Source organism: Oxyura jamaicensis, chromosome 1 (genome assembly GCF_011077185.1).
Source record: "Oxyura jamaicensis isolate SHBP4307 breed ruddy duck chromosome 1, BPBGC_Ojam_1.0, whole genome shotgun sequence".
In the NCBI taxonomy this organism is placed as follows: Eukaryota; Metazoa; Chordata; class Aves; order Anseriformes; family Anatidae; genus Oxyura; species Oxyura jamaicensis.
Window position 1 is genome coordinate 46,403,485 of NC_048893.1, and position 12,932 is coordinate 46,416,416.

Here is a 12,932-nt window from a genome sequence, read left to right on the forward strand (position 1 = left end):
TTTAGGGAAAGTTAACATTTTGTCTCTGGAGTGGTTTCATGCCAGTAGGCAGCTCAGCACTACCACACACACTGTGCTTTCACTCCCCTCTCCTCAAAAGGACAGGGGGAGAAAATAAGTTGAAAAAAACCTCATGGGTTGAGATAAGGTCAGGGAGATCTCTCTCCAGTTACCATCACAGACTCAACATAAGGGAGTTTAATATAATTTATTGCCTATCACTAGCAGAGTAGCAGTGAGAAACTAAAAGCAAACAAAAAACACCTTCCTCCATCCACCCTCTTCTACATGCACTCCCCAAGCAACACAGGGGAACAGGGAATGGGGGCTGCGGTCAGTCCGCAGCCAGTGCTTCATCTCCGCCACTCCCTCGAGGTCCCTCTCTGCCCCTGCGCCCCTGCTCCCTGTAGGGTCCCTCCCATGGGATGCCTTCAAGACTTCAGGAACTGCTCCCACACGGCTCCGTACCATGGGGTCCATCCCCCAGGAGCAAACTGCTCCAGCACGGGTCCCCCACGGGCGGCAGCTCCCCCCAGACCCCTGCTCCTGCGTGGGCTCCTCTCCACGGGCTGCAGCTCCGGCCCGGGGCCTGCTCCTGCAGGGGCTCTCCATGGGCTGCAGCCTCCTCCAGGCCACATCCCCCTGCTCCACCGGGGGCTCCTCCACGGGCTGCAGCGTGGAGATCTGCTCCATGTGGGACCCATGGGCTGCAGGGGGACAGCCTGCTCCACCAGGGGCCTCTCCACAGGCCGCAGGGGAACTGCTGCTGCCTGCCTGGAGCACCTCCTGCCCTCCTGCTGCACGCACCTTGGGGGCTGCAGGGCTGCTTCTCACTCCTCTCTCTCTCAGCTGCAGTAGTGCAGCATTTTTTCCCTTTTTTTAAATCTGCTGTCAGAGGTGCAACCAGCACGGCTCACTGTCCCAGCTTTGGCCATTGGTGGTTCTGTTTGGAGCCATGTGGAGCTGGCTGTTACGTGACACGGGGCAGCTGCTGGGCCCTGCTCGCAAAGGCCAGCCCTGCAGCCTCACACTAGCAAAACCCCCCACACTATCAAAACCCTGCTACCGAAAGGCAGCAGAGTTTCTATAGGATAAAAGTTGAATGCCACATTGTTAAATTGACATTTCTCTTCAAAACCAGCAGGTAGAATCATCCCTTTGTGTTTATACATGCCTTTTTTTCTAAAACAGGAACCAAGAATTTTTGAGATATTTAATTTATTGAAATGATATTTAAATGAAAGTCAAGACTTGTTAACAGACGTCAATGAATGAAATGAAAGAAAATACTATCCTCAGTTATCATCAGGACACTCAAATACATGGGCAAAATATATTTTTAGGCAGACAATCCTGAATTAATATATTCCTGCTTTATAGCATTATCTCTGTGGCAACAATGAATTTCAGATTATTCAGAAACACTGTTTGTTTTCTTTGAGCCCTGATGTATTTTCTTGAGAAGATTTCCCTCTGATTATTTTCTCTTATCTCAGTATTTTGGTACTGGGAGTTGTTATAAAGTTGTTATACTTTGGTGGACTGCTCCACTTCCAAAGTCCCTTTGAGATTTAGGTGGAGTTTTTGCAGCTATCTGCCCATAAGGATTTATTGCAGACATTGTACCCACTATGTCATGCAGTGAACATATCTGCCTTTTAAAAATAAGGGTCTGGACTATAATAATAAGCAGATACCAAAAAATAATTTCAACCTTAGCTCAAATTTGTATTGTCACTGGAAAATGTCAGGTTTTGAGTTAGCTTTATATTATACTTCATATAAACTGAAGTAGATAAAGTATTTGCCTTCTTTTGATGTCTACAGTTGCACTTTTACGTTTTGATAATGACACAGGTTTTAGATGAGTATATTTTAAAGAGTAAGTCAAGAAACAGCACAATATTGTGTTTGGCTTTTGTATCTTTATGCACGCAGTTGAGGATCACATGCATTGGATTTCTTCTAATCCCAGTGAAGTAGAGGTGCTTGGAGAGGGGAAGTGGAAGGGAACATCAGCTACTTTGGAAATAGCCAGAAAGAACACAAGAAAAGTAAAGATTGTAAAATTAAGACAAATGGAATCTAAGGAGAAAGTTAAGGGAAGAAAGGATGTAAAATGGCAAGGAAGTTTTGCCTTTTAAGGAATCATAATGGAATTGAAAGAAGAAATAAAGGACTGTTGTAGTCATTTGTGGTCCTGGGTATGTGTATATCTTGGAAAGCTGAATGGAAAACATTGTATTAATCATCTTGGTAACTTCTGTGGGGTTTTTGTCCTATCTTCCTACCCTGCTCCCCAGATCTCATGGTAGTTGACGTTTGCTTTATATTTTTAGCCTCTGATATTCTATAATTACCTGGCCTTCTAGCCTAAACAGGTCTTAATTATGCTTTGCAGAGAGAAAAAAAAAAAAAAAAAAAAAAAAAAGTTAGATGCCTGAAATGTTAACAGCAAATTTAATTGGTAAGTAATTCAAATATAGTTTCCAGGAAATAGTAATTGTATAATGGTGCTCCTTAATCTCTAGAATAAACCAGGCAGTTCTTGGTATAAGCTTTTGGAAAGAAAGGCAAGAAGTGGCTAAAAGGAAGTGGTATAGTGGAAGACAGATGGAATCTTGATTTTCTCCAAGAATTATAATCTTCTGACAAAGATGGCAAAAAATGAGTTTACTGGAGGGTTTTTAATAAAAGTCTACTGTGTTTGTGCTTGAAAATGGAAAAAACAACCTGTAGGTCTCATTTTGATTAAGTAATGAAACATGAAAATATTTTTTTCCTTAAAAAAAAAAAAAAAGGAAAAAATGGCAGAGGCAGAAAAAAACAGAATTTTAACTTACTTTATTTAGGAACATACATGTAAAAACAGACCAAAAAATGAAGTATAAAATGTTTGTACAGTTGTGTGAAAATATTATTGCTTTTCTTGCTGTTTGATGCTTTCTTTTTTTGATCTGAAGTCTATGGTTGTTGTTTTAGGATGTTTGTTTTTAAGCATACAAATACAGGAGGTGCTAAGCACTTTGTATGGTGTGCAGCAAATTCAAAAGTTAAAGATTTCTCAGAAACTTATGGGCCCTAGGGCTGAGTTACAAACACCTCAAATTGTGGATGCTAGAATTGTCAAGGGTTTTGGTAGTTTTGTAAAAGCATGGACCATTTGTAAAAAATAAAAAAAATAAATAGAAAAATAATTCAGGTTTTGACTTCAAACACAAAGTTGACTCAAGTGCATTTAAAAGAAAGTGAAAATCCATGGTTTTGCCTGAGTTTACTTAACTCTTGTGTGACAGAGGGGAGGACAATCCTACTTCATAGCTGTCAAAGGCAAAATTCCCGTTTTCTTCGAGAGCCCAGATTGGGCCCCAAGGGTGATTACATTACCATAACAATTTGAGATAAATGTATTATTAGATTGTCACAGATCAGCAGACGGGCCAGAAGATTCAGATTGTTACAGCACTTGATCAGAGCTCAGCAGGCAAGCAGTTCATCTTAACAAATCATGATGGCTCTACCCCAAGCAAGGTGATCCTTGCCAGACAAGATTCCACTCCAGGAAAAGTAATCCTAGCAACTCCAGATGCTGCAGGTGTCAACCAACTGTTTTTTGCATCCCCTGATATATCTGCACAACACATCCAGGTAGATAATCCACTTTATTTCATACTTATGGTTCAAATGGGATAAGAAGAGATGTTTTATTTCCAAGTATGTCTGTCTTTTTCAAATTCTTTTTTTTTTTTTTTTAATGCTATACTTTTTCTTGCACTAGGACTCATTGTGGATACTTAGCAATTATGAAGAACACATTTTTTTGTGAACTTACTACTTTCAAAATTTATATCCGTTTATATCATGGCTCATGAGATTAGAAAGTGTTACTTTTATTGTCATTTCCAGACATACCAACAGTCCTTCTTTACTGCTGCTTCATTGATTCTCCCTCTGTTTTCATATATTGTTGAAAAAAAGATCTTTTCTCCCTTGTCCTCATCACTTAACATTTCCTTCTCCTTCTTTTCCTTTTCATACACTTGTTGTAACTACTGTTCACTGCTGTATGAATTGTACTCCAAGGCAATTTCTCAGAGAGACTATTAGTAGGGAATGGCGGTGGGAAAGTAGCACTAAAGATTCTGCATTTATAAAACCCAAAATGATGTGAGATTGTTACTAGTCAGGGCTGGAACTCCGTAAACTGGTCCCCAGCGCTCTTTACTCCACCATACATCATGCTGCTTCCTTAGTCCTTATCCTCCAACTTCCAAGACTTCTGCCCCATATCCTCAAAAGATGAGCATGTGATGGCACTCATTCCAAGAGTGAGAAGAACATGCCCAGAAGACCTGGGATATACAAGATCCTTCTACATGAAGTAGGAAACTACTGCACTTCAGCTAAAGCGCAGTTATCGCGTGTTGATTTACCCATGTACATTTATTCTGCTATTAAATTACACCAGTGTGGCATGCCAGGCAACATTAGGATAGCTACAGTCCATTTAGTCCAGTATCTTACACCTAAAAAATGGCCAGAAACAGGTGCTTGAATAAATGTATTAAAAACTGAAGACGTAAATAATGATCCTTCTGAGCGTACCCTTTCGCTTCCAGTACTTCATGATTTAGAGGGCCCTCCTGATCTGGAGAATGCAGTGAGACCTTATTTGATAGCTGCCACTGAAGTTAATAACCTTTCTTGTTATTTATGATAGACCATTTATGTTCTGGTCAGTATAATATCCTATGGCAGTAAAAACTATATAGTAAAAATAGTAAAAATTGATCCTTTTTTTTTTTTTTTTTTTTTTTTTTTTTACAAATTGCTATCATATCCTTCTTCAGGTAATCTATTGTCCTAAATGAAGACTCCTGATCTTTTTAGTTTCTGCTTTTCTAGGAGCCAGGCCACTGCTCTGATTTACTACTCACATGTGCAAGCAGTAGCAAAAGTCAAACCAATCGAGAGGAATTTCAGCGTGTGTGGTGGTATCGTACATTTCGTTTTTAGGTAGGCCTCAACAGACATATAAAGCAGTGGGATATGATTTGAAGTAATCCTAATAGGAAGTTTTTTTCAGAAGACAGTGTGAAGAAGAAAAGTGTGCCACACTGGTTTAAAGATTAAGATTCGGATATAGCGGAAGTCTGGACAAAAAAATAAAGACTCTAGTTGTGCTTGGGCAGTCTGGGCAACGTAGCTGAGTTTGAGAGGCAACAAAATATTCTCCTACTTGAGTTAGATTGTTCTATTGTCAGCAAGTATGTAGTGGCAGAGATTGTTTTTGTTCTCCACTGAGAGTCAGTGAAATACAGAGTACCATTCATTTGTTGTTTAACTTTGTATTCGTTGGCCTCTTTCACGTATTCTCTCCTAAATGATCTTTCATCTGCAGTTTTGTGTTTTTTGTCATTCTTCTGTAGCCTTCACTTGAAATGCCTGTTCATTTGCTACACAGAAAATCTCTCCTTTATTACATCTTATTTTTACGTTGACACATTTTGCAAAACCCTTTCTCCCATCGTCTGCTTCACCTTCAGTGGCTCTTCTTTGTTCTAATAATCAATTTGTATTCTACATATTCAAGGTCAGTTGATGAGTTCTCTGAGTCTGGGATTTTAATCTCCTCCTGGGCCAAATTCTGTAGTCCTTCCTTATGTGGAACTTCCAGTTTCGGTGCAGGTTTCATCTGTGGAAGGACTAAAAATTTGTTTGTATATATTTTATATCATGTCATGAACGTGTATAATGGTGATGATCGAAATTCGGAAGGAATGAAAAGTTAATATTCTTTTAACCTGTCAAGATTATTTTTCTTAAAATGATGCTATATGAAAAGAAAACTTAATAGGTAAGTCTCTGAGACAGTGCTGTTAACAGAGACTGACTAGAAAGAAACAGACTTCTTAAACATTCCCCTATGTAAGTCCATCCTAGTTTCCAAACTTGGAAAAATGTGATTTTTAAATTTTCTCTGTAGAAGATAGGGTGATTTCTTCTTTCAGTAAGTTATCTTTCTTCTTACCAAAGGTCCTTTTTTGAATATGCAATACAAGAATGAGAGTGCCTGTATTCCTTTTAAGACACTGCAGAAGTCAGAAACTTGTAAAACTTCTAAATTATAATGCTTTTTAGTGGAAAGAAAAATTTTTCTTTACGTTATTGTCAAGATGGTGTTTGGTTGTTACTTACATGATTGTTTGGGTTCTTTCTTTCTTTATTTATTTATTTTAATGTATGCTATTTATCTCAGGGGGTTAGAGTTCTTAAAGATCAAACAGAAGGCTGTAGTGCCTGCATTGTAGTGCTGTGGTTCTAACATGTACTTAACAAAACTTTACAGGTTCCAGAAATAATAAGACAAGACACAAATGCAGAAATAATGTCAGACTGATGCTGAAAGCCAAACTATATACCACTTGGTAATAAATGATACTGTTCAGAATGTTTTCTATTGATCCACCATTTCATTGTTAAAAATTTGTATTGTAAAAAATGAATCAACAATTATGAATATAGAAATAATAGCCCTTTCAAGGCTTTTTTTTTCTGTTTAATGCTTTTGCCTCCTTTGTACTATGATCAAGTCATTAGACTGTAAATCCAAAATTCACCAAAAGGTATGTATGTATTCAACAAAATGAGCGTGCAGATGATAAATGTCTTTCAAAATGCCAGTCTATCCTGCAGAGGTAATACTTAGATAAAACAAAATCTTGAAATCTTACTGGAAGTATTATCAGTAAAACTTTCATTGCGTCCTGATTAGGAGCTCAGTGGCACGGCAGGTAGCTCAGCTCCTTTTTGTCTATGAGGACTGTAAAATGTACTCAAGAAAATTCATACTTTGTAGATTTAGTCCCTTATCTTAGAGGAAATCCACAAGCATGAGATTTATTTTAATCTTTCTTGATGGTAAGAAAAAGAAAAATGAAATGATTTCCTATTTTCTTCCAGATTTTAACAGACAACTCTCCCAATGAACAGGCCCTAAATAAAGTGTTTGATCTGTGTGTTGTATGTGGAGACAAGGCATCAGGTATTTAACTTTTTTTTTAAGGTAGTACAATTTTATAAAAGCAGTTTAAAATTCTTCTTAAGCTATGTAACACTTGGAATATGTATAGGTATATCTCATACACAAACAGGAAACACACTCTTTTTTGTAGCAGAGAGTTAATACTAAATACTACTCCAGGGTCTGTGGGCAGGATTTGTTTATTACTGTTTTACATCAAAAATTAAATACGTTTCCTACCAGGTAATTTTTGGCCTTCTTTCTTAGGCTAATGCATTTTAATTTGGATTATAAAAATTGGCTGCTAGAATAACTTAAGTGACTTGCTCTTAAGATTTTTTTTTCTTAAAAGTTCATGCAGTGAACTGAGTATGCTATTTTTGTGAAATTCTCTTAAAATAGATGAGAAAACTGTTTGTTGTTTAAAATATGAAACCAGCAGGCAAGGAGAACACTGTAGGTATCTGAAAAAAATCCTGCTGACCTTAGGTTTACGTAGTACAGCCTGTTATTTGAAGAACCATGATTAGAACTGTACAAATGCACTATAGTTCCAGTTACAAATAAACTTAAGATCAGTATAGTTAGCTAGCTAAAATTAGACTAAGTAGGGAAATGATTGCTCCTTCAGAAAATTCTCGTGGTTTGTCTGTTGAAATCTGTGTGATGGACCTCCAATAATATCAAAATATGGGAACTGCAATTAAATACTCCTTCTTGAAAGTGATAGAAATAGAATGTATGAAAATGCAGGGCAGGGGAGGGAAGTAGTTAACACTAGGATTTCATCATGAAAGGTAGTAGGATGCAGAGCAAACTGCCTAGAAAATGAAATCACCTAACATTTCTATTTTGCCAGATTAAGTATTCATAAGCCCAGCTGCTATTAAAATGTTATACTTAGTGATACCTAATATATACGATGCTTTGTAAATTTCACATCTAGTAGTGTGGTAACATGGTTGTCATAATCGAGTGTAGAAAACCTAGAATTCAGAATTTCTAGAAATTTCAGGCAGATGAGATTGATGTATCTAAAAAAAAAGTTTGAGAAGAATGAGGAAAGAATCTAAAAATATAGTTTTCCTTAAATTAGTTCATATTTGAGACTTATTTCTGTAATATGCCTTACTTAGTTCAAAGAGGAGCCTTGGTGTCTCTGCAGTATGTATGCAGAGTGTTTGTTGGTGATCTTGGTTTTAACTTTTTTTTTCATCACAGAACTGTTACTGTTGGAAGTGCCAAGTATAACTTAATCAGAGGTAGTATTTAGTAATATTTTCAATTTGTGCTATAGAAGAATCAAAACAATTTACTTCAGGAAAATAATTCAACTTTTTTTCTCTAGTACATCCAAGCAATTTTTATATGTTAGTGTTAGAAATTTCACAGAACAGATTTTAAAAAATGTGTTCTATTTTAGTTTATTTCTCTCAATTAGGTTTTTTACTCAAAGAACTAATGATGTAGCATTGCTCTGTTCGGAAAATGAAAGGTGAAAGTAGAGCTTTGAAGCCATACGTACTGCTGACAAATGTGGTATTTGCAGTTTCCATGTTTCCGTTAGATACAATGCATAGAATTTCTACAGCTGAATTTGTAATCAGCAATAACAGGACTTGACTCATTACAAGTCAACTACATTTTTTTTTTAAAGTTGCTAAAGAATATATAACTTAAGAGTTTTTTCTGCGTTCTTGATAATCTGTTTTCTTAGCTTCTTTAACACTGCTGTCAACAGATTCAGCAAGAAATTACTAAGCTCTTGGTTATTTGGCTGTTTGAAAAATTGATCCTGTTGAAGTGCTCTAAACCAGAATGTGTTTCACTTACATTTTTATGTTGTTCTATAGCCACAAGATGTATTTTAAGATCTGTAACCTAGGGGGAAAAATAAGGGTAAAGAAAAACTGTAAAGAAGAGGTATTACAGTGTGAAACTAATGTCATGATTTCTGTTGTTTTGAAATAGGGCGTCACTACGGAGCGGTAACTTGTGAGGGATGCAAAGGATTCTTTAAAAGGAGCATACGCAAGAATTTGGTTTATTCATGTCGAGGAACAAAAGACTGTGTTATCAACAAACACCACCGGAATCGATGTCAGTACTGTAGGCTGCAGAGATGCATAGCATTTGGAATGAAACAAGACTGTAAGTCTGAATGAGCGCAAATCATTTTAGCTGGCAGCTGTGTTAAAGTTTGTGCTATAAAATACATACTTTATAATATTACAACAGATTGTTAATCTCAGTTTTATATTTTTATATCTTATATTTTTCCTTCAAAGACTTATGCAAGTTGGGTGTGATCAGAAGTCTGAAATGCTTCAAGCATATGTATCACTTGACAAACTTAATAAACCCACTGCATGTGGTAAAAGAGAATGACTCGTTGCTCTTAGGCTGCAAATGTGAAGCATGTCTCCACTTTTTTTTGTACATGCAATTCAATTTTTCTCTGTGTATTTTAAGCTACTGACCGTTAAAAATCCCTCTACCTTCTTGTCACTTTTGCCACAATTTGGGTTTCTGGCAAAGCTCTGCAGAGACAGTTACTCACAAGACAGAGATCTATAGTGATCTAGAGTGCAGTTTTTACCAATTCCTACAGATTTCAGGTTACCTTTTACGTTTCCTTCCATTGGACATAGTGATAACTTAACACTACTGTAGTATCAGAATACCAAATACACCAGAAGTAAAGCAATACAAGTGCAAATACTGCCACGCTGCTGCTATACTCGCGGTATTAGTGCCATTCTCTTCTCTGTGCTAGCTGGCTGTATTTTGCTCACCCTTTTGAACCACTGTGGACGTTGTCCTTACAGCCTCTCATCTGCCTGCAGAAGCCAGTAATGTTTTTCCAGCACAGGGGAAATGAATTCAGAAAGGGAGGAAAAGCTGATGGCATGAAGTGGATCTCCCCATTACACTGAAGTTCAGCTGGCAGGACTTTGTCCCTCCACAGAGTCCTCAAGCAGAACGAAAAAGCTGGGGCTGGGGGTCAGAAGGCACAAAAGGGAACTCTGGGTCCTGGGGGAAGACTGTGTGGAGGAGAGGATTGTTCTGGGACAAGAAGTTTCGTCTCTCAGTGGAATGGGGAGAGGAAAGAAAACGCAGTACTGTCTGGTCCTGTAGCTTCTTCAGCGTGGTTATTTGCCCCTTGAAGAAGTCTTGGCCCTTTTTCAGCAAACTCGGATCCAGTTAGGGAGTACAGGGTTAGAAAAGGAAGAGCAAGACTTTTACACACCCTTACAAAGAACCATTCACGTTTTACAGGGTAGGTTTAATGGCATTGTCAATACATGATGATACTGTGGTGGTTGTTTTTGTGACAATTATCACTATAAAAATTGAAATGGTATCATAGTCTACTACTAACTTGAAAGTTTTTGTTTTTTTTTTCTTTATACATTTTCCAAAACAGCATAACTGAAGAAAGTTGGGTTTTTTTTGGACTTTGTTTTAAAATATAATCAACGTTCAGGGTTCTCTCCATAGGCTTAAACTGTTCCTGCGCGCAATACAATGTTAAAGAGTCTCTGCTGGTCAGTAGCCAGTGCTTATGAAGTTGGTGAATTGATGCACATTTTAAATTATGTACAGACTGGGTTTATAACTTTTCCAGGATCTTAATCTATTCTATAAAATGACTTGTACAATTTTAAAATTGTTGAAGAAAAAATCATTTAAAAAAAAAAAAATAAATTGTTACTTCAAAAATACCTTTTATTAATTAAATTTTACGGCATTACTGTTTGTTATTTTTCCAGAAATTTGGTTTTCCTTTTATTGAGTTTACAGTTGGATTTAACAAGCTTTTCTTCAGCTTTATTCCTGAGAGCTGGAGAATTCACCATGGGGTATTATACTTTAAATTTCACTTTAATATTCTCTGATTCATCCAAGAGAAGGTGATGTTTCTATAGGCTAAAGCACAGATTCATTCCACCTAATTTCACTGAGCTATTCAAATTAAAAATTTGTTTGTTTTATTACATAATTGATTTTGGGTCAAGGTCTCGCCCAGATTTGAATGGTCTGAATTGAACTTTGCGAATATCCCTTTCCCCATCTATTTTATAAGCTCCTAAATTGGGAGGCTTCCTTAAGTGTATGAAGTCATGTGGTTCAGTGACCTGCTGTCCTTTAAAAATGAGCTGAGAGTGTGGCTAGTGAAATTGAGAGAGAGAAGCAGTAAGCCTCCCCTTAAAGACCCAAATTGAACATAAGGTATAAGGGGATTTCTGTCTTAACTGTAACTTGAAAAAATACTCAATTTGTGTATGTTTGATCTCAGACTTTGACTACTACATCATTTCATTACGAACAAATCAAGTGTGTTTGTTGTTTTTTACTCAAGCTATTAGTTTACTGGTTATATATCTATTATGATCTCTGTACCTACTCAGAATCGTTATTAAAATTGAAGAGTAAGTAAAGAAAAAAAGGATTATTTCTTAGACTGTAATTGTTGATGTGACATAATAGTTTCATACTGTTTTATTAGCTGTGCAGTGTGAGAGGAAACCTATTGAAGTGTCAAGAGAAAAGTCTTCAAACTGTGCAGCTTCTACAGAGAAGATCTACATTCGGAAAGATCTTCGCAGTCCATTAGCTGCAACTCCAACTTTTGTAACAGACAATGATACAGCAAGGTATGTAAATTCTACTCCAAAAGCAACCGTCTCTGTTTCTGGAAATCACCCCAGATTTAAAATGTGTGCTGTTTTGTGTCAGGTCGACAGGTCTGCTGGAATCAGGAATGTTTGTTAACATTCACCAGTCTGGGATAAAAAGTGAGCCTACTGTGTTGATGACTCCAGATAAGGTATATGATGACATGACTGCTATATAAAGTGCTGATTCATATACTTTTTGTTTGCTATGATTGTGTATGTAGGGATGGGAGGTTGTTCTGTTTTGTTGTACTTTTTGTTTTAATAAATTCATGTTTAAAACATTGGTTTACAATATTACCCAGTGTTGCAGACACCTTCTCTTCAGAATATTGTTTCTGTCCCTGCGTAGTAAAAATGCTAAAAACTCTGCAAAGTAAATGCCTTCCTCCCCCATTTTTGGAGAGCCTTAGTGGCCACCTTATTTTAATTTGTCTGTGGTAATCCTGACACTTGGAGATTGCTTTTGTTCCAATACAGTCAGGTGTTTGTAAAACCTCACGTGGCTATGGCGTTATCACAGTGCATTTCAAAAGTACTGTTATTATTTTTTTTCCCTTTATTGCTAATATTTTTTCAAAGCTAATAAGAGCTGTCTGAGCAACAGTTTTTGTCTCATATATTTCTGAGCTGGTTTTCATTTCTTTCCATTTTGTTATGCATACCGATCCACTAAATTGATGTGATAATGTCTCTACACATGCACAGTAGGAAGCTTCTCTATTTGTCTAGCTGATATTAAATTACCTCACACTGTTTTTGTGCATTTTGCCTCGCTCTGTCTGCAAAAGGCCCCATCAAATGTTGTTTCTTCCAGTTCATTTTTCTGGCACTATCTGCATGACTGAGTTAAATGACACGTAGCATGCTGGTTTGAATAGCATCTTACTTGCCTGTAAACGTGCATTTTCCTTATTATTTATTTATTTATTTATTGTGGAGTAGGGTGGGAAACATGGCTTAACTGCCTACTTGAAGTACTGGTCACTACTGAAACAGCTTGTTCCCCTGCAATTAGATAAAGTTATTACAAAAAGGCTGCAGCAGAGTTATTTTCCTGCTTGGTTAAAGGTGACTTTTTGTGTTTGTTGTCTTCAAATATTCTCCTATTACTATGATACTTTTACATGAGGGAGGGAGGGAGGAAGCAAGCAAGGAAGGAAGGAAGGAAAGAAGGAAGAGAGGAAGGAAGGAAGGAAGGAAGGAAGGAAGGAAGGAAGGAAGGAAGG

The 12,932-nt window shown here is 37.2% G+C and overlaps 1 protein-coding gene across 9 annotated transcripts in view; it reads left to right on the top strand.

The window, feature by feature from the left end:
- The window catches only part of NR2C1 (nuclear receptor subfamily 2 group C member 1), a 55,910-nt gene that overhangs the window by 25,642 nt on the left and 17,336 nt on the right, over nucleotides 1–12,932 (top strand). For 5 of the 9 annotated variants that reach the window (XM_035337049.1, XM_035337060.1, XM_035337069.1 and 2 more), the window contains 5 exons: nucleotides 3,418–3,648; nucleotides 6,964–7,045; nucleotides 8,996–9,175; nucleotides 11,535–11,682; nucleotides 11,765–11,855. In XM_035337049.1, coding sequence (XP_035192940.1) covers nucleotides 3,418–3,648; nucleotides 6,964–7,045; nucleotides 8,996–9,175; nucleotides 11,535–11,682; nucleotides 11,765–11,855 — 732 coding nt within the window. The remainder of the gene's footprint in view (nucleotides 1–3,417; nucleotides 3,649–6,963; nucleotides 7,046–8,995; nucleotides 9,176–11,534; nucleotides 11,683–11,764; nucleotides 11,856–12,932) is intronic. The other 4 variants (XM_035337082.1, XM_035337091.1, XM_035337100.1 and 1 more) reach the window with 1 other exon arrangement.